The sequence below is a fragment of the Manis javanica genome, chromosome 9 (genome assembly GCF_040802235.1).
Source record: "Manis javanica isolate MJ-LG chromosome 9, MJ_LKY, whole genome shotgun sequence".
Lineage (NCBI taxonomy): Eukaryota > Metazoa > Chordata > Mammalia > Pholidota > Manidae > Manis > Manis javanica.
This window is the reverse complement of record NC_133164.1, coordinates 53,147,863-53,172,755: the sequence shown is the minus strand read 5'-3', so window position 1 is coordinate 53,172,755 and position 24,893 is coordinate 53,147,863. Positions and strand designations below refer to the sequence as shown.

Genomic DNA, 24,893 nt, shown 5'->3' with positions numbered 1-24,893 from the left:
ACTGCCAAATAATCTTCAAAGGAAAATAGCAAAAACAATAAAAACTGATTTAAGATCCTCCAGCCAAAATGTTATCTTGTGTGCTTTACAGACTCGATCTGTGTGCCAGGCTTTGATCCGGGGCTCAACATGATGACTGGCATCACCCCCATTAACCCGATGATACCGGGCCTGGGGCTGGTGCCGCCCCCACCGCCCACAGAAGTGGCTGTTGTCAAAGAAATAATCCACTGCAAAAGTTGTACTCTTTTCCCTCAAAATCCAAGTAAGTGACACCTGTGAGAAATATTTACTGATCAATTTCAGCTTCTCTCTTTTCTTTTTCACATAGTACTGCATGTATTTCCAGATGTGACCCAAAATCCTCCCAGATAGATACACAAAGTAAGAATGTATCCTACAGAAGGCCTGTGTCTCTAGATTAAAATATTCAGGGATGTGTCCAGAGGCTGAAGTGACTCCATGAAGGCCATATGTGTGATTTCGGGATATATATCCAGCATTAAGGATATTTTCACATGCAATGAAGTCTAACATTTGCCTCAAACATAGTGTGAAATATGTGATCATTTCCATCCATCTTCCACAAATGTGGGAAAAAACTGAAATGTGTTTTGCTAGATGGAAAATTGAATTAATTTGGCAGTTAGCAATTTTGGGGGGAAGTCGGCATCTAGGAGTTTCTGGGCCAAATTGCATTTGCTTGAAGGAAACATACATTTGATAAAATAAATGAGCCAGAAATTTTTTTTTAATTTAGCCTCAGATACTAAGTTTACCGGATTAAATAGCTAGAATTTTTTTTTATTCACATTAATCAGTGTTGCCTTTTTGAAGTGGACTTTTCAGGAGATTGCTTTAGCAATCTACATATAAACTAGGTAAAATGTTGTGACAATGTACATTTTATCTTTTTATACAGTCTCCCCCAAATTTAATAGTTTGCTCATTTGAATGTGAATCATAAAAAAAAAGTGGTTTTTTTCAGGCTCGGTGTTTCCCGGCCAAGTAAGTCCCGCGCACGTGCTTTCAGGTTGTGAGCCGCGTCCGCCCGCGGCTCCATTATCCCGCCGCGAGACACAGCCGATGACAAGCCAAGGTTTTCCATCATGTTGTCATCTCATCATGCTTTGTACTTGAAGTTTCCCCCCACCCCATCCTCTGGGCCTCTGTATCTCGAAGGAGAAATGAAATTATGCTAACATTTGCTTTCCCTTTGTTCACGAACAAGCATAGCCAGTCTGTGTAGCAAAGAACAGAGTAAAAAAGGTTTGGGAGGAGGAGGGGAGAGAGAATGAAAACAAGACAGCCATGGTCACGTCCCTGTGGCTGGGCTCCAAATGCATCGTTACATAAAATGGAGACGGTTGCCCAGCAAGTGCCGCTTTTGCCAGGTGAGCCCGGAAAAAGAAGAGCGCAGATAAAGAAAAGGCAAACCCCTCTGTTTTGTTGTGATTCTTAGATCTTCCACCTCCTTCCACACGCGAACGACCTCCTGGGTGTAAGACTGTGTTTGTCGGGGGATTACCAGAAAATGCTACTGAGGAAATTATTCAAGAAGTCTTCGAGCAGTGCGGTGATATTACAGCAATTCGGAAAAGCAAGAAGAATTTTTGTCACATTCGCTTTGCAGAGGAATTCATGGTTGATAAAGCCATTTACCTTTCCGGTACTTCACATTACATAAGGGGTTTTCTAAGCATTTTGTTATGTTTTGTGATGTTAACATGAGCTTATTCCATCTTGCCTTCATGCACAATACAGTCCTCCCAATTTGGGGCTGGAGAAGGGGGAGTTGTGCCTTTCCCCTGGGCTGCAAGGAGCTCTGTGTTAAATCTGTGAATGTACCCCGCAGCAGACACCATCTCCTACCATCCCATCTTCACAATATTCATCAAGCTTCTAATTAAAGTTCTCAAGTGCTTATTAGATGAAAAGCAATATTATGAATACTGAGGGCCATTATTATTATTGGATGTAACTCTCTGGGGAATAGAGTACTCTCTCCATGTAATTTCAGTTGTTCAGTAGTGGTTTACTTTCTAGATACCAGAGTACCAAAATCAAGATCAGTTCCTTGCAGAAAGTAGTCTGTGGGCCCCAGGGAAGGCCCAGTATCATGGCCCCACTGCTAGTGTATTTAGACTGGTTAAGCCCATGATCCGTGCTTCTTTGGTGCTAACTTACATGGGAGATTTTTACAAATGTTGCAATTAGACCTAATGCTGCCTTCTACTCCGTGGGTGTTGGAGCAAGTGTTTTGGAGTCTGTCAACAAGGCCTTTGCCAAACCTAAGAATTATGGGGCTTATATCGATATGTGCGCTTAGAAGGACATATTTTTAGATTCAACTCATTGCCATTCCCTCACACTCTCCATCTGCATATTCCAGTCTGCCACTCTGCACACCACCTCCCTATTGCTGAGGCAAAGCTAATGGGGGAAGGTGAGAAAAGAATAGGAAAAAAAAACCACATCTTGAACACTGCTGCCAGGTTTACTGAATTTCTGCAGTCAGCCCTACTGCCGTGACAGCCTCTTACAAATGCCAGCAGCCTGGGGTCTATTCCAGCTCTGCAGATGCCCCTGAGCTACACAGGGGTCTGGAGAACTTTAAAACCCTTATTCCAATATCCTTACAAAGTGGGAAAAAAACCTGGAAGTATTCCTAAATGGAGATGGATGATGAAACACAGAATACAAATATTTCACAACCCACAGACAGCAATGTTTTACTTTTCATGTATTTTCCTGCTAGAGCATCAGAGCCATCTGTTAGATGACTGGGGGTTCTAGTGAGTGCATGGCCCTGGGTGTCCCATGCCTTAGGCAAGATAACCTCTCTCTGAGCCTCTGTTTTGTCATCTGCAAAACTGAAATAGTAACTACTACCTCATAGGATTGTTATGACAAACAAACCAAAATAGTACTTAGCAGGGCAGTGCAACATAGGAACCATTCAGAAATTTTTTTTTTTTTAACATAGATGTCCTGATGATGATAAAGGACTGATTCTTGTTTCTCAGGAACCCTGCACACGGAACTTGGGGTCTAATCACAGCTCTACCAATAAAATTATTATTTTTACCTCACCTGATTAATGAGAGGGTCAGAGTAGATTAAAGGCGCTTTTCAATACCAACATAACACAACGTTTAGACCTAATCAGGAACCGCATAAGACATTACCAAAGATGAACAGGCCCAAATTGAGACAGGACAGGCATTCCTTTATTTATGACTTTGTGCTGTGCTTTTCCCGGCTCAGTCCTCAGTCGTGCTTCTCAGCCAGGCCCCTGATCTCTCCTTGGTCTGCCACTTTGCAGCAGAAAGCCCCACAGCAAAGGCCTCAAGTCCAGCCTCCCTGCCTGGAGACAGGGGGTCTCCGAGCTCGGCCTTGGTCTCCCTGGGGAGGTTGTAGCATCCTCGGTCGCAGAGAAGATCTGATTAATCAGAGGGGCAGAAAGGCAGGAAGGCTGCCTCTGCTGCGTGCACACTCCTGCCAGTCTGAGCCCAGCTGGAAGGTCTGTCTAATTTTAGGATGGCATTCATATTTGAAGGCCAAGCTAATTTTAGACTCAGCCTCATCAGGGTCTCTTTTCAGGCCTTAATGATGGTGTTTTGGTGAAAAAGAGGGTGCTTTTTGGAACCAGAAATGTCTGAGAAGCGATGCTCTGGACATGAGCAGGAGAAAGTTGCTTGGGCATTTGGGACAGCTGGCTAGTCTTGGGCCACCCTGCCTGCCTAACTATTATGTACATATCACCAGGGCCTGCTGTGGGTTCTACGACACACAACCAAGACGCACTCCGCTTTAGTATTAATTCTGCTCATCGCTGATGGAATGTTTGTGCTTTTGATAGATACTGTTTTATCTTACCATGCTTAGATGACACTGTTTAAACCTAGGAGTCAGAAGGGCATATCAGGAATTAGATGAGATCTGTTTCATTTGTAACTTTTCAAAGGTGTGAACTGCCCCCCTACTGGGAAAAAGCCAGCCTCTACAGTGATTTTCAGCTGAGTTTCAGACCAAAATGCCAAGATAATCCATTGAAATGTATCAGAGATCCTGAACAGCAGTGCAGCACAGCCTAGATTTCAGTGGTGTCTCATTTGCAAAGCCCATACACAGCAGAGGTGGGTATTTTGCTCTCTCCTCTGGCAGCCCCTGACAGCCATGATCCTGCTGGGACCTGAATTTATGTTTTTAAAATCTGAGTGCCCCAAGCTCAGAAGAGCATCCTCAAAGCCACATCTACTTCATGTGAAGTCAGGCCGGCTGTCTGGTTTCAGTTCTGTTTGTGTCTGTTTGTGTTGATTCCTCAAATCAAGTTTCTGCTCATAATCCTTTATAAATTGGACAGCTCACAGTAAATCCCCCAGAGATTTCCAGGTCCATTTCTTGGCCTAGCTCTGGGCCCCTGTGGGGGCTCCTACGGCCTTCAGAGATGGCATAGACAGGTTGTTCTGTGCTGCGTGCCAGATGAGGAGCTGCAGGGCTATTAGGAAGGCAGAGGTGAGGCCTCTTGATTAAAGGTAAAATATTCTCCTGTGTGCCCCAGAGGATAAGTGGAGCAAAACAGCCCTGCAAAATTGCCTTGGTAATTGTGCCTCTTGCAGCTGCAGAGAGAATTTCTCAAGGAATGAAGCCATAGCCTGTGAGGTGCTGTGGAATTTACTTTGCAGCTCTTCTTAAATACCTTAGGTAACTCCTTATTTACTCCTCCTCCACCTCTTTCTAAAACGAATTTAAGAGTGCTTATGCAATAGTTACAGTAAGTTATTGTAAAAGGAAATGTAAAAAGAAAGGGCAAATTTAAAAGAAAACATACAAAGATAGAGGGTCGGTGGGGAATGCTACATGCCAAATTTGTTTCTGAGCTTACTGGAAGCCAGAGCAAAGAGTGAGTCGTGATACCTGCCCTGGTTCTTGAGGTCCTCCTCTTAGTGGCAGTGGCTTGCAGATGGGTAGGTGACCCTCTGAGACATCTCTCACAGGTGTGTTTGTTCCTAAATCTGTAATAGGCTTAACATGGCGATGCTTCTGGATCACTGGGCCACAGGACAACTGCTTCCTACCTTCTATAGGAAGTGGGAAGGGTGTCCTATGTAAAAACAAAAAAATAAGTGAGTGCTCCCCTAGGGCGCCTCCAGGCCCTGTTGTGACATTGCAATATGACCACACTTTCCATTGGTTTCAGGATACCGAATGCGGCTAGGGTCTAGCACGGACAAAAAGGATTCGGGCCGCCTGCACGTGGACTTCGCCCAGGCCAGGGACGACTTCTACGAGTGGGAATGCAAGCAGCGGATGCGCGCCCGCGAAGAGCGGCACCGGCGCAAGCTGGAGGAGGACCGGCTGCGGCCGCCGTCCCCGCCCGCGATAATGCACTACTCGGAACACGAGGCCGCACTGCTGGCCGACAAGCTGAAAGGTAGGAGGCCACCTGCTCTGCGTCCTCAGCCCTCACCTTTGCCCGCTAAAACAGAAATGCTGAGACCCCCCAACGCCGAAGCCCTGTGTGTTCCCCTTGCCCTTCCTGCGCTGATTTCCTGGGAGCAGGGTCCCCTGGGAGCAGAGACGCCCTGGCTTCCTCAGGCCGCGTGGGATGGAGCCCTGCCCGTTACAGCGCTCTCACCCGCGTTCTCCGTGACCGGGAGTGACTTCGCTCAACATAAGTCAGGGAAAGAGGAGCCGAAGAGTCATCAGCACCAGCCCCCACACGGGTTCCTGCCCTCTGAGCTGGGCTGGTGTCCCCTTCTGTGGGCGGTCAGGTCCCCATGCTCCTCCGGTTCTACAGTTTGCAGCCATGCTGGACTCTGAACAAAGCCCCCCTAACACCTGTCGGTAACAGCTGGGGTCCACAGAGTTCAGAGAGCAGTGTAGAACAGGGTCCCTGTCTTCAGAGATGGAATTAAAGGGACACTCATAACACCTACAGAATAATGAGGAATAGAATACAGGAATCTCATTTTTTAAAAATCTTTGCTGGGCTCCTATCCTGTGTTTGATGCTGTGGAAGATGGAAGCAGAGAAAGGCTTTCCTACCTGCCCCTGTGAACTGCAGATGATTAGGGAGGCACCAGATATTGAAGTTAGGATGAGGTGTGTATGAATTCTGTTCTGTTATAGATCAAAGTTGTGTGACCTGAGCAACATCAGCATTTTACAGGCAAATGATGGTCAGACCCTCCTCAGCCATCAGGGGTGTCAGCTTTGAGTGAGAGAACGTAGGTTATTGTTGCGAACCTTATGTAGGAGTCTGCAAGTACAGGCGTGCCTCCTAGGTATTGCCAGTTCGGTTTTTTTACTACTGCAGATTATCACAACAAAGCATGTCAAATTAATTCTTTGCTTTCCCAGAGCATTAAAAAGTATGTTTAGAAGGATTCTACTGTGTAGTCTGAAGTGTGCAATAGAATTATATCTAAAAAACAAGGTACGTTACCTCAATTTAAAAAATAATTTTTTGCTGAAATATACCATCATCTGAGCTTTCAGGGAGTTGTAATCCCTGATCACAGATTGCCATAACAAATATAACGATAATGAAAAAGTTTGAAATTACCATATGTGACAGAGGTTGCCACAGACTTTCAGTTTGTAAGAAACACAGTATTGGCAAGGCACAAGAGAGTGAAGCCTAATAAAATGAGGTATGCCAGTAAATGATTAACTGTAAAACAACGGCAGTGACGTGATTGCCAACCAACATATGAGCCACAGGCTTTGGGAACTCAGGGACGTGTACGAATAACATTGTTGAAGGTATCAGGAAAGGCTTTAGAAATAAGGTAGATTTGAACACTGCAGGATAAACAACTTTCTTCCTCAGGAGAAGAGGGGCCTAGAGGCATTCTAGTCAGAAGCTGGAGCCCTAGGAATGAAGACATAAGGAAGCAGAGGGGAATTTAGCATGGGAGGGACTACATGGAAGTTAATAAGCAATGGGAAGCTGGAAAAGCAGTCTGGGGCCAGGTGGCGGAGCCCCGAAGACTGCCACCAGGTTTGGGTTTTATTGCAAAGCAGTGGAGAAACCATGAAATATTTCCTATGAGAAGAGAGATGCGACTAATCCTTTGAGTGCTCTAGGGCCTAGTTAATTACCAGCAGTGTATAAACTGGATTGGATATTTATACTAAAGGAAATGTATGAAAATCTGCCCAAAACCTATTTTAAGAAAATAGGAAGTTAACATTCTATTTCTTTAAAAAAAGAATTTTAAGAAGACTTCTGCTTCTAGCCTCATTCCATTTAGGCCTCAGAAACCCCTAATCAGCTGCAGTTGCCCCTAAAATGCCCCAATGCAACCAGGAGTGCTTCTTGCTGAGTTAGCGGTGTGTGTTCCACTGCTTCAAGAAGGGGTGTCTTACAGAGTGAAACCATAGCTAGAGCTGTCCTTTTAATGAAAAGCACATAAAATGAAAATGTAGACATCATCTCATTTTTCCATTCACACTATAAACCATAACGGGAGGCCAGAATGAGAAAGAACATCTTCAATCAGGAATGTTGAATTTGGAGCAAATAATTTTTTCTTTAAAATCCAGTATACTATGTAGTCTTAGCTTATAAACTATCTAGACTAAACGGTATTTGGTTGTGTCCACACCTAGAAGTGACAAAAACTAACAACTTGATTCTATAACCTTGTGGAGGGATTTCAGGAAAGTTTGGCATCTACATTACATTATTTTTAAGAAACCAGCACAGAAGTGTCTATGCATGTTAAGAGGTACCCGGCATTGCCTTTCCTGTTAGAGGAGAGCAGATTGGGATGTCAATTTGGTAAAGTAATTTGCAAGCCTTGCCATTTCAAAAAATATGTATTTATATAGATGAGTATAATTTTCAGAATTTAGAAACTGCACCTTTGCCAAGTATTTGTGATCCCTTGAGGAGAGAACAGATTGGAAATTTTAATAGACAACAGTTACAGTGGAATGAACTAGCTGGGGATACATCTTAGGCAACAGTCAGGTAATATCAAGCTTGACAATTTCAAAGCAAGCACGGAGTATGGAATATGAACAGCATTCAATTGCTTAGGAAACTGGCTGCCTCTGAGAGGAAATCTGCTCTGTGCTCCTTATAACTCTGCAAAGCCAGACAGGAGGAGCTAAGGAGACTGTTTCCCTCAAGCTGATTTCATTGATATGGTGATAAAAAATGCAGTCAAATTCTAAGGTAAACAAGACTGGGTAAAAAAAAGGTAATGGAAATACAATCTGAAAATACCTAATTGGTTTTGATTTTTTTCTCCCCTTAGAAATTCTTGGTATCTTAGGTTTATTACAAACATTTTTCCTCATTTTGAATCATGAATGTTTATTCTTACAATTTTATTTGAGGTAATAAAAAAATCAGATTTATCCAGCAAAACCTGTGCAAACTAACTCTATTATGACCCACAATGCTCTCCATATCCTGCCTAGTTAAACTCTGCACATAGTAGATGCTCAGTAAAATAATTATTTTCTTTCTTCTTTAACTATTTGGATCTATGAGCATGTTGAATTTCTGTAATGCTACCAGACATGATCAGAAGTGTAGGGAGGTGATATGCACTTGGCCATCATTCCGTTCACTCCACAGCGTGTTTGCTGAGGTCTTCACCATATGCCTGGCACTGCGCTAGTACTAAGGGAGAGGAAACAAGCCCTGCCTCATAGGGTTAAGGTTTCTTGATGATAGAAGAAATTACAAAGCACCCAGACTTGCCAGTCTCATGCGTGGGAAGGGCAGCGTGCTATCCCAGGAGTCATATGCAGCGCAGCTGGGCATTGGTGGAGTGAGTGTGCATTGTTGGGGTGGGGGAGGGATCTTCCAAGACCAGGTAACCCCAGATTCAGTGGCCACTGTGCCTTATATTGAGTTATAATTGTGTAATGTCTAAGGCACTAACCACCCAGTGTCTGTTACATTAATACAAATTCTAAAAAAGAAAATTAGCAGGCACCCTGCTGATTAAATAGACATTGTTCTGAGACAATTCAGCTCAATGAAGACTGACTGGGAAGTAACTGCTCACAGGCCCAAAGTTTATAGCATGGCTTTGAGAAAGTGAGAGGGAGCTCAATAACCCCATAATTGCACTTTATTGGAAACAGTAGCACCAGGCAGATGAGATAATGAATTTCAGTGTGTCTAACACAGACCATCCACCCCTGGAGGAGCGCTGTGTTTGGACTGTGAAGGAAGAGATTGATCAGACAGTGAGGAAAGATTATATCCTAATTCTCTGGGGATTTCTCCTGGCAAGAGCATTTAAAAGGTTTTGTGTACGTTTTCTCTCTTTGGAAAGCTTCACACAATCTTTCATTATGTCATGAAGTGAAGGGTTTCTTTCTGCATCAGGTGAAGTTTTGACAAAGCTTTGCAGGCAGTGCCCTTGGGATTCCCTGATACGACATCATCTTGGCGTTCAGAATTTCCAGAAGATTAGACTCCAGTTTGCATACAGAATGACCCAATGTCAGCCCACCACAAAGAGGAAGGGTGGAAGAGGTGCCAGCATTTGTTGAGATGCAGGTCAATACATATGGTTCCAAGAAAGTAAAATCAATATCGCTGTGAGCCAAGTGGAAGTTCCATTTGCTGAAGGTCAGGTTTCCTTCTTAGGGCAAGGAAAATATGAAGCACAGGAGCCTGTCTGAGAATCACTTCCTTAGGAATTATTGACCTTCAAAGAGACAAGATATGTCATTTCATCTAGAAACCTTTTTCTTGACCCCAAAGCAGGAAGAACCAGTGCATTTCATATTGCCTCCCTTAATCCTCCCATTTTTACATGTACTAGATAATTGGGGAGTTTGTAGGGGGATGTTGGCGCAAAAGGAGCCTTAACCATTTGTATAGCTTTTTATGATTTGGAAGATAAGTAAGGTACCACCCCTTTTGCTGGTTAATTAAGCAGCCAGAAAATGGAAACTCGTTCAGAGGTGTCCATTGGTTAGGGATGCATAGTGAGGTTTGGGGAATGTTGTAGCAATGCTTTGGCCATCCTAGAATTCCCATTCTGCTTGACTCAATTCATGACTGTACACTGTAAGTTATTTTCAGCTATCATAGAAGCCAGAAACCAGTGACACCTGTCTAGATGCACCATTGAGTATGTCTGTGTGAATGTGCCCCATTTATTTGGAAAGAAAAGTGTTGTAAAATGTCTTCCTTTTTTTCCTTCTTCTTAAGACCTTTTGTTCAAACATGGACGCCCCTCCTGTTGTTCCTTTATAGGCCTGGCCATAGAGATGCTGGAACCCACTTAGGTTTTCATATTCAGTATTCATGGCCTTGCTTTTGTCTCACCTATTGTTCTGAAATGCAGGGCAGATCTCTCTCTGCACACAAAGTGGGAGAAAAAAAACCACTTATCAATTTGATTACTTTTCCCTTTCATTGTCTACACATCAGTTTGATTGAAGTTCAACAGGTGCCCAGCAGCTGAGTCCTGGGCTCTGTGCCATGCCCTGGGATTTCAGATATGACCATGGTACGGGCCCTGCCTTTGAGGAGCTTGCAGTTCACTGGTTGCTAAAAGATTCTCTGGCAGCGGGGTCATGACTGTCTTGCAGATATAAAATGAGCATGTGCCAATGATTTTATTTAACTCATTGGGAGAATCAGTAAGACGTTAAAACTGGTTCAAAAGAGAATTTACTTTATAAAGATTTTTATTTTCTACCGGAAAAAAAATTCATTTTCATTTTTACAGAGGAGAATTAGTTATATTGCTATCCATTTTTTCACAATATGTGTTCCATCCCTAAGGAGTTCTAAAATAGCCTAGTCAAAGACAATTGGAGGTTCTCATCCTATAGAATCAGATAATCCCAGGGGGCCATAGAGAGGGTCCTCTGATCCATGCCTTCGCAGTAATATCCACACCCATTCCCAAGCTTTTGACATTTTTTTTTTCCACACTTTTTCTGGGATGGGATGACAGATGTTTAAGCAGCTACACTTTAAATGGGGTTGGGAGGTTTAGGACAGGAATTCGCAAAGCTCATAAGAATCCTTTCAATATTGTCTGCTGTCTCAGCTGCTACTTTCCATTTCAGGTTTTCATGACCTTTTAACTTAGATGAGCTCCTAACCAGTTTCCCTGGCCTTTATGGAATGTTTTCTTCCAGTGCTTCTCAAACTTTAATGAGTATGAGAATCACACTGGAGTAGGACACAGATTCTGTTAGGGGGAGGCTGCATTTTCAGCAAGCACCCAAATGAGGCTCATGTTTGTGCTCTTGAATGGCAAAGCTTTGTCCCATATGCAGTTTTCTGAAATGCCTACTATGTGCCAGGTGCTCAATAAACATGGAAGAGAGGGATAGGGAGGTGAACAAAGGCTGAAGTAACCAGAAATTAAATGAGGTGGGTATGGATTCAGTGGTGACATTGAAGTATGATCATCATTATATTATTGATTCCTCACAAAGCCAAAAATAGCTATTACCCTCCCAGAATTAAACATGCTTCAAAAAGATTTCTGAGTCATTTGATAAGCTGGTTAGTGTCTTACTACAGAAGGCTCTGCTGCTGTGATCATCTTGACCTCATTCTGACATTTCCTTGACAATGGTAATGACCTCAAGGCCTGAGGGATAAAAGGACCACCCAGCTTAAGTACCACAGGGACATTTATCTCTGGCAGCCGATGTGCAAATACTCTTTAACAGGAAATTAAAAATGTTTGTTATCAACTGATGTTTCCCAAATGACCACTGAATTTGTAGCTTTCTAGTAATAATCACTGCAAATCCATTAGAGTGTAATGCAATGCAGACAAACTACAAAGGGAGAAACTCAGAGTGACCTGAGACTGAAGTACGTTTTGGAAGTTTTATTCTCATGTGAAACTAGGGACAGATCCATTTGCCAACAATTACCATATGATGACTAATGTTTTAATAGCAGGATATGTAGAGAATTGTGGAGACATGGCAAAGGGACACCTAATTCATGTCAGGGTTACAGAAAAGCTTCCTTGATGGAAGACATTCAGTCTGAATCTTGAGGGAAGCATGACAGTTAGCCAGATGGACCAGGAGTGTGAGGTGCCCCAGATGAGTATATAGCACATGCAGAAGTGGGAAGGCACGGCCACAGTGTCTAACAAAGAGGAGTGTGACAAAGTACTGCCTGGATTGAAGAGGAAAATGCAAATCAAGGGAGGCCATGGAGCAAAAATTTGCAGTAACCCAGGTGTGACATTGGGAGGACCCTGATTAGAAAACATTGGGCAATTTTTAATGAGTAAATGGTCCATATTCACTGCATAATATACCAATTTTCCCAGTTCTTACCTTGGAAAAAGCACATGTGCACATTCTAGTTTCTAAAATGCACCCAGGTTCAGAGTTATACATAAGCATGTTCACAGAAAGTATTTGGTATTTTTATAAGTGTGTCTTTTATGTGATTTGTATGAGCAGTGTTAATTTCTTTCCACATGAATAGCTTTAATGCTGCAATCTAAATCCTGTTTAAATTAGTTTATATTGTTTTCTGTTTTCTCAGTGATCTTTCCACTGAATACAAAATTGAATTTACAGTTGGATATTGAAAATGTCCGTTTCCAATACACTCCTGTAGCCATTCAGTGAGAGCTGCTGACTTAGTCTTAATTAATATAAAGTCACTTCTTCTGGCACCAGATATTGACTAGACTTACCAGTCATGCCTTAACTAATATTTTTACATTTAATATGAATGTGAGGACATCAATCATATACTGGTGTGCCAGTTTCACAAAGTGCAGAAATGAGGATGAAATTGGGAGTTTTCAAAGCTGTCTCCTTCTTTTAAGCTGATAGAATGCTGCCTATTCTTACTTGTGCTAAATAATGTTTAACACTTGTTAAAATATTAGGAAGTCTCTTGCCTACTTACTTTTTAAATTATGTATTTCCAGTTTTTCATCCTTAAAAATGCTGTTTATCTTTCTGAAAACTGTCATTTAACTACAATCCACCAGTGAACTTATGTTTTAGGTCCAAGAGACATTTAAAGAATTTAAGTGTATTCTTCCTGCCAGTAAATTATTGTATTTATGACCCAAATGACCGTTAGTAAGAGAAGAAAAAACTCCCAGTGCACAAGAGGAAGGTAGAAGGGCGGCGTTGCTCACTATCTCCCTGCAGGCCAGTTTACAAAAACATTGAGGATTTTTCTTTTCTCTGCATAATGCAGAGATGAAAGTCACAGCAAAAGGGAAAAATGGTACATGAAGTCAGTGTTCTCTTTCTTCTTGTTTTTTTAAGAGAAAAAAAATATTTCTTATAAGCATTAGGTTTATTTTCACTGTCTTTTGGGACATCCATTCTCCTAACATATATTGGCAGGAAGAAAGGTGGAGAGTGTGAGGGTAGCAAAATTTATTCTGACTGTAACAGTCACAGTGGGCCACTCACAAACATAACGCTAAATTATGGGCCTCTCCATGGGCTGAACGTAATGTTAACTTGTATGATGGATTTTATCTTATACAAGCCGCTCTGGTCCATGAAATGAGACAAGCAGCCACTGCAGCTGGAGTTCACTGAGGGTTGAACTTAGACAGAATTCCAGAATCAACAAAATTGTATGAGCCAGCTTGATACTGAGTGCAAGAGTTCTGTGCCACAGGGTTTAGATTTTCTTGGAAACTTGAGTCTTCCCCTTGCAGGGTGCCAGGTGCATTCCCTGACCAGTTATCTCCGCTAGTGAAGTGTGAGGGCTGAGGGGGCAGGTTTGCACAGAAAAAATGCTGTGACCCCCATGCCCAGACTGTCCTGACACAGTGGGAGCGCCTGGAATGGTGGCTGATCAATAATGCATCCATAATAAGTCTTTCCATCCTGGAGAAGGCAGAGCACCCTCCTGATGCCCTGGGTTGGGCCGATTCTGCCTTCATTCAGTGCACGTACCTCCTGGGCAAGGAACAACCACAGCGAGGAAGTCATGCCCTAGTCTGAGGGGGACTTTAGGGAGAAAAGGTACCAAAGGCATTTCTGTACGAGGCACAGAGTGCTCCAAAAATGAAGGTTTTGTAAACTGTGTAAAATATTAACAACAGTGGTTGCTTAAAAACATCTGGTGAGTAAAATAAAACTCCTTTACCAAATATGAATCACCCTCTATCCATTCATTTGGAGTGTATATATGTATGTGTAATACACACACATGCATACACATATAGCACATACATGCACAATGCATAAGGATGTTTCTGATGTTCCTTCAGTAGAGGGGACATAATAGGCACTTAGTACTTATTAATGAAGTAAGAATCTGAATCTTCCAGTCAAATTTTACTTCTGATTTTTGAAATCAGAGTCTACTTAGTTTACTCAAAAATGTAGGATATTTTTCTGAAATTGGTTTCCAGGGATAGAAAAATACAAGTGAAAAACACCCCCTCCACCGTTTCATGGGATATATGCTATGTGCTTTTAGCAGTAGGATCGATCAATGTTGTTATAACTGACACACAACTTCGTCTCTCCTTCTAAGCCACATCTCAGATTTGTTGCAGTAACCATTCCCAAACAGGCAAGTCTATTTGCTTTCTTTCAAATAAACTTTATCACTTATTTATAAGTGGCACCTCATTCCTTACTCTGAGCCCCCCAACCCCACACACATACTTCAAACCAGGTTCAGGTGGGTTTGCAATAGGCTTCCCAAGCAAATAGCAACCACATCAGAAACATCCTTATGCATCGTGCATGTATGTGCTGTATGTGTATGCATGTGTGTGTGTGTGTAACATATACACACACACACACATGCATACACATATACACTCCAGATGAATGGATATAGGGTGATTCATATTTGGTAAAGGAGTTTTATTTTACTCACCAGATGTTTTTAAGCAACCACCCAATGAAACAGGGCTCTTTTGTTAAAAACAAGAAAATACTCTATTTTTCAACCTGATCAAATATATTATATTAAACCTAAAATGAAATTAGTTTTGAACTGCAGTAGAAAAAGGATTGACTTATTCCTACAACCACCTTGGGAACATTATCTTATATTACAACCAGTTTTAAAGTAATTTAATCTGTCATCCACATTTTGGCACTAACTCAGCTTGATTCTATGTTAGAAAATTAATATCACTGTAATATTTCTGATGAGAGAATGACGAAATTAAATAGAGGCCAAATAGGTTAATAATGGTTTTTGGAGCCAGTCATAAGAAAGAGAAGTCAGAGTTTGGTGGAAGAGTGAGGTTGTGCTATATTACAAAGAATGCCTGGGACAGATCTTCTAAAATGGAGCTCACCAAGTGGGTGGGTGAGAGAGTGGACCACCCTGTGCCTGTCAGATGGCTCTTCGGTGCTGTGGAGTCAGATGAGACAAAAGAAGCTGAGGGATGGCGGAGCAGTGAGTCTCAGGAAAGCCGATATGTCAAGTTCTGAAACATATATCTGTTAGGATGCACCATGCTCTGCCTCTATGAGGGGCCCAAGTAAAGTATGTTTTCCTGCCTTGGCATGATGTCTACTTGGTGGTGTTCCACTTCCAGATGATAGCAAGTTTTCAGAAGCTATCACAGTGCTACTTTCCTGGATTGAACGAGGAGAAGTGAACAGACGTTCTGCAAACCAGTTCTATTCTATGGTGCAGTCAGCCAACAGCCATGTCCGCCGGCTGATGAATGAAAAAGCTGCCCATGAGCAAGAGATGGAGGAAGCCAAGGAGAATTTTAAAAACGCCTTAACCGGAATCCTCACTCAATGTAAGTACAATTTTGGGGACCATCTGTTTTATTGTGATTTTTACCTTTTCCTTTGTGTTCATTTTACTTTTTCATTTGGGGGTAAGTAGTTCAATAATTTCCCACTTTACTCCATATTGAATGGCAAACCTCATAACCTATTTCATGTTCTGTGGCAACTTGGAGGAACACGGACCCTACCCTGAGAGCTTACTTCTCAAGGTGAGCAACATTTCTGCAGCTTTTCCTCAGAATACCAGGCGGGCCGCCAGGGCAGGGCAACCAGACGCATCCATGCCTGCTGGACCCACCACAGTTCACACCACACTCAGAGGGCAGCCACTCATCCCCAAGGGCTGTCTGCACAGACCCGCCTGTCCTCCTACTGCTGACAGTAGGAAGCAGACCCCAAACACATTGTCCCTGGGCTCTGTTTGGGAAGAAGGTAACATCCGAAAAACAACTCCTCAGGATCCTTAATTTGAGGTGAGCATTGTCTGTCAACACAGGCAAATCAGGAATAAAGATTTTTTACTAATATTTTTCCTCCTTTCTTCATTTGGAAAACAAATTGCCTTTACTACTTAATGCTGGTGATTTTTCCAGACCCTAAATTGATGAAGGGGTATAAATGGAGCTTTCTTATAGAACAATAGTCAGGGCAATTACCCAGGGCTCTATTCAGAAAAAGGGCATATATTTTTTTACGGGCACTCTGTATCTGTCATTAACATCACAGTGGCATAATGCATCACAGCTGCTGACTTTCTGTGCTCGGTGAAACCATTGAATGACACCATAACAATGCTGTGTACCATTCTCTACCAGGTGCAGGGTGCCACACAGGAGTGTGACATATGCAATTTACATGATCATTCTGAGAATAAGTATTATTTTCCATGATATAATGTGCCAAAATGCCTATCAACTCTTTCATCAGTGTAGACCCAAGAGCTAATGTAGCTGTTAGGATGGGAAGAGAGAGCAGCATGAAAAACCAGGATCTTAAGTGTAAAAATGTATTATATGACTTTGTTGTCAAAAGACAGTTTTTACAGTGGTGTAAAATATCATGTAAGAAACTCCTGATGACAAATGCAGATAAGTGACAAAATATCCAATACAAGACCAACCTGGGCCACATATCTGTGTAGAAAAGGCATAGGAAAAGTGGAACTCCTCTATCTCACATGGACCATTATCAGACCACCTTGCCCAGGTCTCCCAGTCTTGAGGAATAGCCCTTTACCCAACTGTGTGTGTCCAGCAGTTCTGAAGTTAGGGTTACTAGGGGTAGGATAAAGAACACTAAAAGTTGATACCACTCTTTAAAATAGGGAAGCAAAAATGGTTTTGTAGGTAGGGAGAGGTAAGGGTGGATTGGTAATGGAGAAAAGGAAGAGAAGGAAAGGTCACAATTCTAATAATACAATTCCTGCAAAGTTATGGCAGGAGGCCAAATGCCTGAACAGGAGCACAATTACAGACTACCTTTTGCTCACTAGCTAGAATTCTAAATAAACTCACATTCCTCCTCAGTTTACAGCCCCACCCAGCAGGGAAGACTCAACCCTTGACTCTTTTTAAAAGGTGGTTCTTTGAATAGATATTGCCAAAGTACACTGAATTCCTTCCCTAATCTAATGTGTGGCTGCCATCCTGTCTTGGTTGTTAGAGTCAAGGTGCGTCTTCCCTGCCAGGTGGGTCTGTAAACTGCGGAAGAATGTGAGTTTATTTAGAATTGTTGCTAGTGAGCAAAAAGTACTCCGTAAATTAGATTGGGGGAGGAATTTTGTGTGCTTTGGCTGTATCTATTCAAAGAACCACCTTTTAAAAAGATGCCTGGATTATGTGGCTGAAAGAATGTGAGGTGTCTAACATTATATACGTATAAACTGCCCTGGGTTTGAAATATTGAGAGAGAAATGAAGTCTAGAGTGTGGGGATCCAAACGTCAGCATTTTATTATTGCTAAAAGCTGATCTGGAGAAGGAGGTTGGGACCTGCAGCCCTCAGGGCTTCCGAGTGCTGGTCCTCGGGGTTAAGCATCGGGAGGCAAGTTTGCCCGCCTGCCTGGGGCCCTCAGCGTGCAGAGCAGCCGGGAGGGAGCGCCCTCTACAGGTAGGCTGGCGCGCTCCTCCCTGTAAAGCGGAGCAGGAAGGGCTGCAGCGGGACCAGGAGTTTGGGAGGTTGCTCCCACCTCAGGGTAACCCAGGAGTGGCGGTGACTCTCAGGGATGCCTCTCAGGCACCTCAACTATAAAATATCAAAAACTGACTTCTTCCTTTTGATCTTCAAACCTGTTCCTGTTCATTTTTTCTTCTTTAATAAATTCTCAGACAAAAGTCTTGTAAGTAATTTTTACACCCACCATCTCCCACCACCAAAGCCCACATCTAGGCCATCAGGAAATTGTTATTTTAGCATTGAAAACTGACTACTTTTCTTCATTTTTTTTAATGGCCACCGTTCACGTGCAGACTGCCTGAACTGCCTGAACTGGGATGATAGCCTGCTGTGTCAGTTAGATATGGTGTCCACCTGTGAGTGACAGAAAACCCTTCCAAACTTTGTCCTAAACAAATGGTTTTTTTAATTTTCACACTCAGTAAAATCCAGATTTAGGTGTTTGTTGGCACTGGGGCAGTGGTTCAAGGCTGTCAGGCCTGAGGTTACTGTGATGCTATTAGACTTTCCTAGATGGTTGTCGAAGATGACTGCTGTTGCTCCTACCATCACATCCTTCTGTCCAGGCAGGAGTCACACAAGAAAAAAAAAAGAGGAAAAAAAAGCAGATGGGGTGTAGCTTTAGTGCAAGAAAGCAAGACTTAACCAAAGATCCCCAACAGATTTCCCCTTACATCTTGTTGTACAGTTACCACATGTGGTCGTGCCTAATTACAAGGCAAATGGGAAAACACTTTTTGACTGGACCTATTGCTCTTCAGAATAGACCTGGAGTCCTCATAGTAGGGAAGTAGGGGAGAATGGCTACTGGGAGGCATTTTGCAGTTTCTGTCATACATGCTCCCTCCTTTCCCACTTTTATTACTGTTCAATCTGTTTTTTACACATCATCTAATATAGTTTAGTCCATATCTTCCCCACTGCAATCCTTTAAGTAGCTTCCCATTGCATTTAAGATAATATTCACTTTCCCTGGCCTCCAAAAGCTCTCCAGGCCTGTCTCTCCCTGGCAGTTTCCCTGGACTTGCTATGCATCATTCCTGCTGAGCCTCCCACCTCCCAGCCATGGCGCATCTGTCCCTCTGTCTGATGTGCTTGGCCCCTCACCCTCAGCATGCCGGGATCCTCCTCATCTTTCACGTCTTGGCTGAAAGGCCACCCCTCTGGAGAGGCCTTCTTGAACCACCCTCTCCTGGTAGGCCTACCATCACTGCATCCTATTAGGTCCTTTGGAGCACTTAACCAAACTCTCTAATGATTTAATGGTTTCTCTGCTTTTGATTATTGTAACAAGCATCATAAGGATAGGGCATGTCTCTCTCAGTCATCAATACATAGCAAATGTCTGGAACATGGAGATGTGTGAGTGACAAATACTCGATGAGGAGTGAATGAGTGAGTAAATTGGAAGGAAGGCAAGAAGGCAGCCTGGAACAGTGTGCTCAGAAGTCCCCAGGGACCTCGTGACATAGTTTGGCTTTAGTGTGGGCACTGTCCATGGAGAATGGAGTTTCAGCTTCCATGTGTAACCAAGCAAATCAAAAACAGAGCTCACTGGCTATGCTTTCATTGGAGATCCCTGTACTTTACCATATTGGTTGCAGGCTCGAGTGGGATGTATTGAGAGGATCAGGGCGAAAGAGTCAAAAGAAAAATTCATGTTGACACTCTTCAATTGTAACTTTCCAACAACCTGTACATTTCCCATGTTCCTATTACTCCCCCCCCACCCCATCCCCACCTTAGTCCTAGAATTTGTTTCTGAAAGTATTTCAGCAACCAATAGATACCAACAGAAATTGTGAAAGTGCTGACTAAGGATACACATCCCAGTCATGGAGCGCCTGAGGGGCCTTGTGTGAGTCCCTGACAGCTAAGACCCATCAGGATGAGCTGAAGAGGGGTGACACCTGAACTGTGAGCCTGAGCTTGAATTAGGTCTTTGAGGTAGAACAGGAAGATTGCACATCTCACTGAGCAGCCTCAGAATTTTCCATTCTTTTTTATGTCTTTTTACAAAGATGACTACTCCCCAGATGTAAAGGGGAATAAATCCTAACATTCATCATGAAAATATTAGTAGTGACCTGGCTAATCTGCTAGGTGTGTGCACATTTCATCATCCTTTGAATTTCAAATGTATCTCAGTGTTTGGTAAAATGATGTTTGTCTCAGCCACATTTTCTGCTTTCTGCAGCCCAGTTCAGTGTGGTGGGATGAATTTGGTATCAGTACATGGGGCTGCTTCCAAAATAATAAGCTAAAGTCCACAGTGATTGACACACTTGCTGTTTTTTCCAAAAGAAGAACTAGGCATATGCCCGTGGATCTGCATTCATATTCCTGGCAAACACCACAGGAATCACATTTTGGCTTTCTCATTTAGAATTTGATTAGGATTGTTAAGCACTAAAATTCAGAAGTGGCATCTCAGCTTTTTTTTCTTCTAAGAGGCTGGCAATTTCCTGGTTATTTGTCAGTAGCCCTATGCACTCCTTCCCCACCCCATTGAAAAGATTGCCATGGCACCCGTGTCCTTCCCCATAGTGTTCTGTGGCGGCCTCTCCTTTAGAGGCAGTTTGAAAGCAGGTGTATTGATGAAGTAGCTTAATAGAGCAAGTCAGGCTGGCCTGGTGCCTTGACGGAGGGCTCATTTCACAGCCTCCCGGAAAGTGCAGGCACATTGGAAAGATCCAAGCACAATGAAAGTGTGGATCCCTATACAGATTTTGCTAGAAATAGTTGGTGGCACAGAGCAAGGGGGATTTCAGTGGTTGCCCTGAAGTTGGACTACATGTCCTCGCCTTACCTGCCGTATTTGTCCTCGCTCTCATCGTTGAGCAAATAGCATTTGCTCACAGGGAAAAAAATCAAAAGCCATTAATAACAATATAAGGGAAAAGTTGTGATTTATTTCAACTCTACTTCAAGGTCCAGCAGTAACCTTCTGGCTTTGCTGGTGTTCAGTCTGCCAATATTTAAGTTCAACCTTTTTCATATCTCTGGCCTTCACTGCAGGACCAGCTATTAAATAGAATCAAATTGGCATTTTTCCATCTGAGCCTTGGCTTAAAGCATCAAGGGGCAGCAGCAGGCCCCAGCCACGGTTGGAGAGAGTACAGCACCCATTCACTTCTGTTTGGGATTATTTTTTACTTCTGACCACAGATGTGCAATTGTCAAAGATGGTAGATGAGGACACCGTCTATCTTGATGTGGCACCTGGGGCTTTCTCTTCTTTTCTGGGCCAGCTGGATCTAAGATGTCACTTGCTAGATATAGAAGGAGAAAATATTTTCAGTCCAGGTGAATCATTTCCTTCTTATGTCTCCTTATCCTTATATCATCCTTGACTCATGTTTATGTCATTTCTTCACCAACATTTGGAATTAACTCCCCAAGTTTCCCAACTGAGCAACTTTGGGTTTTGATCTTTACTTTTTAAAAGTGTGCATTCATAGGAGCTCCCCATAGCCTGCCCACATTCAGTCTTTCAGTTAGGAGCAAAGCTTGTCATTTCAAAGCTCAGAGAGGAGCTGTTTATAAAGTTGCAAAAGCATGTACCGCAGCATTCAATTATTAATATGCATGCCAAGATGATCAATTGTGCATGCCTTGTTACAACACACACACAGCTAATGAAAATTTAAACACTCCATGATATTCCCACTTTGGTACTTTCCCAACATACTTCCTGGTGTGAGAGAAGAGAAAAATAGGAGAAAAGTGGGGGAAAAGCAATGGGAAAGCAGATGTTACTGGACAAGGGTTTATTAATATTCATTTAAGAACGCACACCATAAATGCAATAAGCAAGATTCATAAGCAGAAAATGCACAATGTCAGAGCTAGAAGAGACCTGAGCAACTCGTCAGCCCAAACCCTCTCATTTTATAGAGGAGGAAAGCAAGGGTCTGACATGATAGGCCTTGGTCACTTAGCAATGTATGGGCAGACTGAGAACCCAAGACTCCTGGCTCCTTGCACACTTTGCTGTCTACTATTGTGTGTATGTGTGTGTGCTTACGAAAAGGATCAGAGGAGGATGTTATCACTGTTAATTTAGGACTTCCTGGTGGAGTTGAAAAAATGTGCTTGCATTACATTGATTATAAATGCTGCTATCAGGTTAGAAAATGAAACATTTGCCTCTAGCAAGTACCCTTCTTTCCACCTCCACACTCGTGCTTCTGCACCATCCCTGCCTGAATGTCCCCCTCCTCCCCAGAGTGGAATCAAAGCCCAGCTCCTATCACACTTCCTCCGAAAAACCTTGTTGATCTTCCATTACTCGTTACCACCTCTCACTCTCCTACCTTCTGCAGCACTTGTTAGTACTACTTGAGTATTTAATTATTTTCTAACTCTTTTAACATCAGGTTTGGGGGTTTTTGTTTGTTTTTCCCTAGCAATGTTGTAAGCCAAACAGAGACAGAGGTCATTTATTGTTCTCTTTTGCCACCTCAATACAGCACTCCTGCATGTGGCATAATTCTTGTAAGACCCCAGTTATAAGTATCGGTTGCTGATCAAATCGATAGAAATGAAGGTGGTATTGGAAATTGGGCTGGAGCCTATTAACTGCAAAACATGTTCTAAATGTATTTTTTTTAAAAAACAATGATCTCAGTTGGCTTTGCTGTATCTACTGTGCCATTCTCCTCCAAGTAGAATATGTAGAATATACTTTGGTTGGGAATTTTACAGAAGTATTATTACAGTACTGCTCTTGATATTTTTTAAACCTGGAGACTGGAAAGGTTTAAACTACCATGTAAGTTTGTTGTATACATTTATGATAGAAAAATGGCATCAACCTTACCTTAGATCTTGAAAATAGCAAATGGTGGAAGAACTTTCACTAGACATGAAGAGATCCTGGTTCTAATCCTAGCCCAACCATTAATCAGCCAGGTGACTTTCAGGAAGTCTGTTAAACACAGAGGTTCAGTTTTCTCATCTCTATATTGAAAGGGTTTGATTAGACAGTCTGATAGGGTCCATTCCACTCAAAAAAGTCTGAAGTCCTTGTATGAATGGCATGGACCCTTCAACACCTCAGACTGTCTAAACACAGCCAATATGTCAAAGCTCCTGAGCTGGCCACACAACAGAGGATCAACTATTCCTCTCTACACACATCCTGCTTCCATCTTGCTGGGAGGGTGCATCTGCTGGGCAACACTGTGAATTCTAAGCCATCTTTGAACCCTGAGAATGTGTGTAGGGGGCACATTGGTGGTGAGGCCGAGTGGTCAGAATTCCTGCAGAGAAGCTTGACCTGCTCTAGCCTTAATACTTTTTCATGTCCTCATCTATGTCCTTAGCTAAAATCATAAAAGCCTCAGTGTTTGAATGAATGATGAAATTCATCCACAGTTACTTACTGGGTCCCTATTAAGCACCAGGTAGCTCACTAAGTGCCGGAGGGAAACATGAGGGCTCTCCGACCTCCATGTCACTTGGCTGTACTGTGACCCCTTTTCAGGCACATGGCTGTCCTTGTCCACATTTCTTCTGCCTGAAAAGCTCTTTCTGAAATCATTTACTCCTTAAAATCATCTCTGCTAAACTTTTTTCTTTTTTAATTTCTGCCAAGGGAAATTTGGCTCCTACATCCCTGCTGTTGTAAAAAAATTTTATGACACGTTAAAATGTTTTTCTGAGTCCGAGGTCGTCATTGCTATCATTCATCCATGGGAAAAAAAATTCCCCATAACTACATTAGCAACTTGACAACTTTTCTGTTTCTCCTCAAAATTATGCTCATAGCAATATTTGTCAATGTTTTAAGCACTGGAAACATTATTTTCATTAAGAAGTACTCTTTGCTTTCAGGGAAAATATGTCCAGAGAAAATATTTTTTATAAAAACTTTCAAATCAAGGATAAGCGTAGAATTTTGTATCCTTCACAGCACCCCAGAGCTGACGGTACCGGGTGCTGGGAGGCTGCTGGACTGGAGCCGAGCCTCCCTTTGGTTCCTCTCCTTTCAGCCTCCCTGAAAATACATGTACTGAGCCAAGTCATACCAAGTAGGATCAATGGTAAAAAAAATTTTAATGATAGCAAAATATGAGAGAGAAACTAAGTCTTCCACTCTGGAACAATAAGAATTAGAGAAGGCTATATTTCCAAAACTAACATAGTACATGTTGACTGAAACAGAGCAATTCAGGAAAAAGAACTATAGGGAGCTAATGAAAACCCTGCTGTCTTGATTTAAATGAGCCCAGTTATAGGGACTGGAAAAGAAGCCCCTGCCAACTGTATGGGGAAGTTGGGGGAAGGGGGAGGTTAGACTGTGAGGAAATGCCTCTGAGCTACTTTGGAAAGAATCCACATGCAAAAAACAAAAAAAATCCCCAAACCTTTTTAAAGCCAGGACACTTTCAGCCTAGTTCTGAGGAAAAATGAGGCATCGGTAAAATTACATCAAGGCGGAGATGGTGTGTTCTTGACTCTTTGTGCATCAAAAAGGAGTACAACTTAGTGTTCATGCCCAGACAAAATAAAACTGTGCCCAGGGAGAATCGTAGAAGAGCAGCCACAAAGTGAGAGGATTTCTATTTAAGGAGAAAAGCTGCTTAGATATGTAGGCTCTTTCTCTAGCAGCATGTGTGTATGATTGACACACAAAGCCAAAACTATTTACTATCTGTTCCTTTGCAGAAAAAGCTTGCTGACCCCTGGTCTGTGGGATCACAGAGATAGAAAGGATTTTCAGGATTGACTCGTCCATTCCTCTTTGCCTTGAGATTCAAGCAGGTAGAGGTTTTCTTCAGGCCACACAGCTGCTTAGTGGTGCGGCTAAGACTTTAGTAACCCAGGCTTGCTCACTCCCCCTTCCCTCCCATGTGGGGACAGAGTTTGATTCCTAAAAGCATTCCCTGAGCCCCACCTCCTGAGGCTTATTTTGTTTTTTATTCAACAACAGTGATAAACAAAAGTAGGCCAAAATGGAGTGTGTGCTGAGGGCACACATGGAGAGGAGTG

General features: G+C 42.6%; 1 protein-coding gene across 18 annotated transcripts in view; it reads left to right on the top strand.

Moving 5' to 3' along the window:
- The window catches only part of ENOX1 (ecto-NOX disulfide-thiol exchanger 1), a 554,315-nt gene that overhangs the window by 398,747 nt on the left and 130,675 nt on the right, over positions 1-24,893 (top strand). For all 18 annotated transcript variants that reach the window (XM_073212579.1, XM_037002114.2, XM_073212580.1 and 15 more), the window contains 4 exons: positions 92-265; positions 1,463-1,669; positions 5,204-5,437; positions 15,519-15,731. In XM_073212579.1, coding sequence (XP_073068680.1) covers positions 92-265; positions 1,463-1,669; positions 5,204-5,437; positions 15,519-15,731 — 828 coding nt within the window. The remainder of the gene's footprint in view (positions 1-91; positions 266-1,462; positions 1,670-5,203; positions 5,438-15,518; positions 15,732-24,893) is intronic.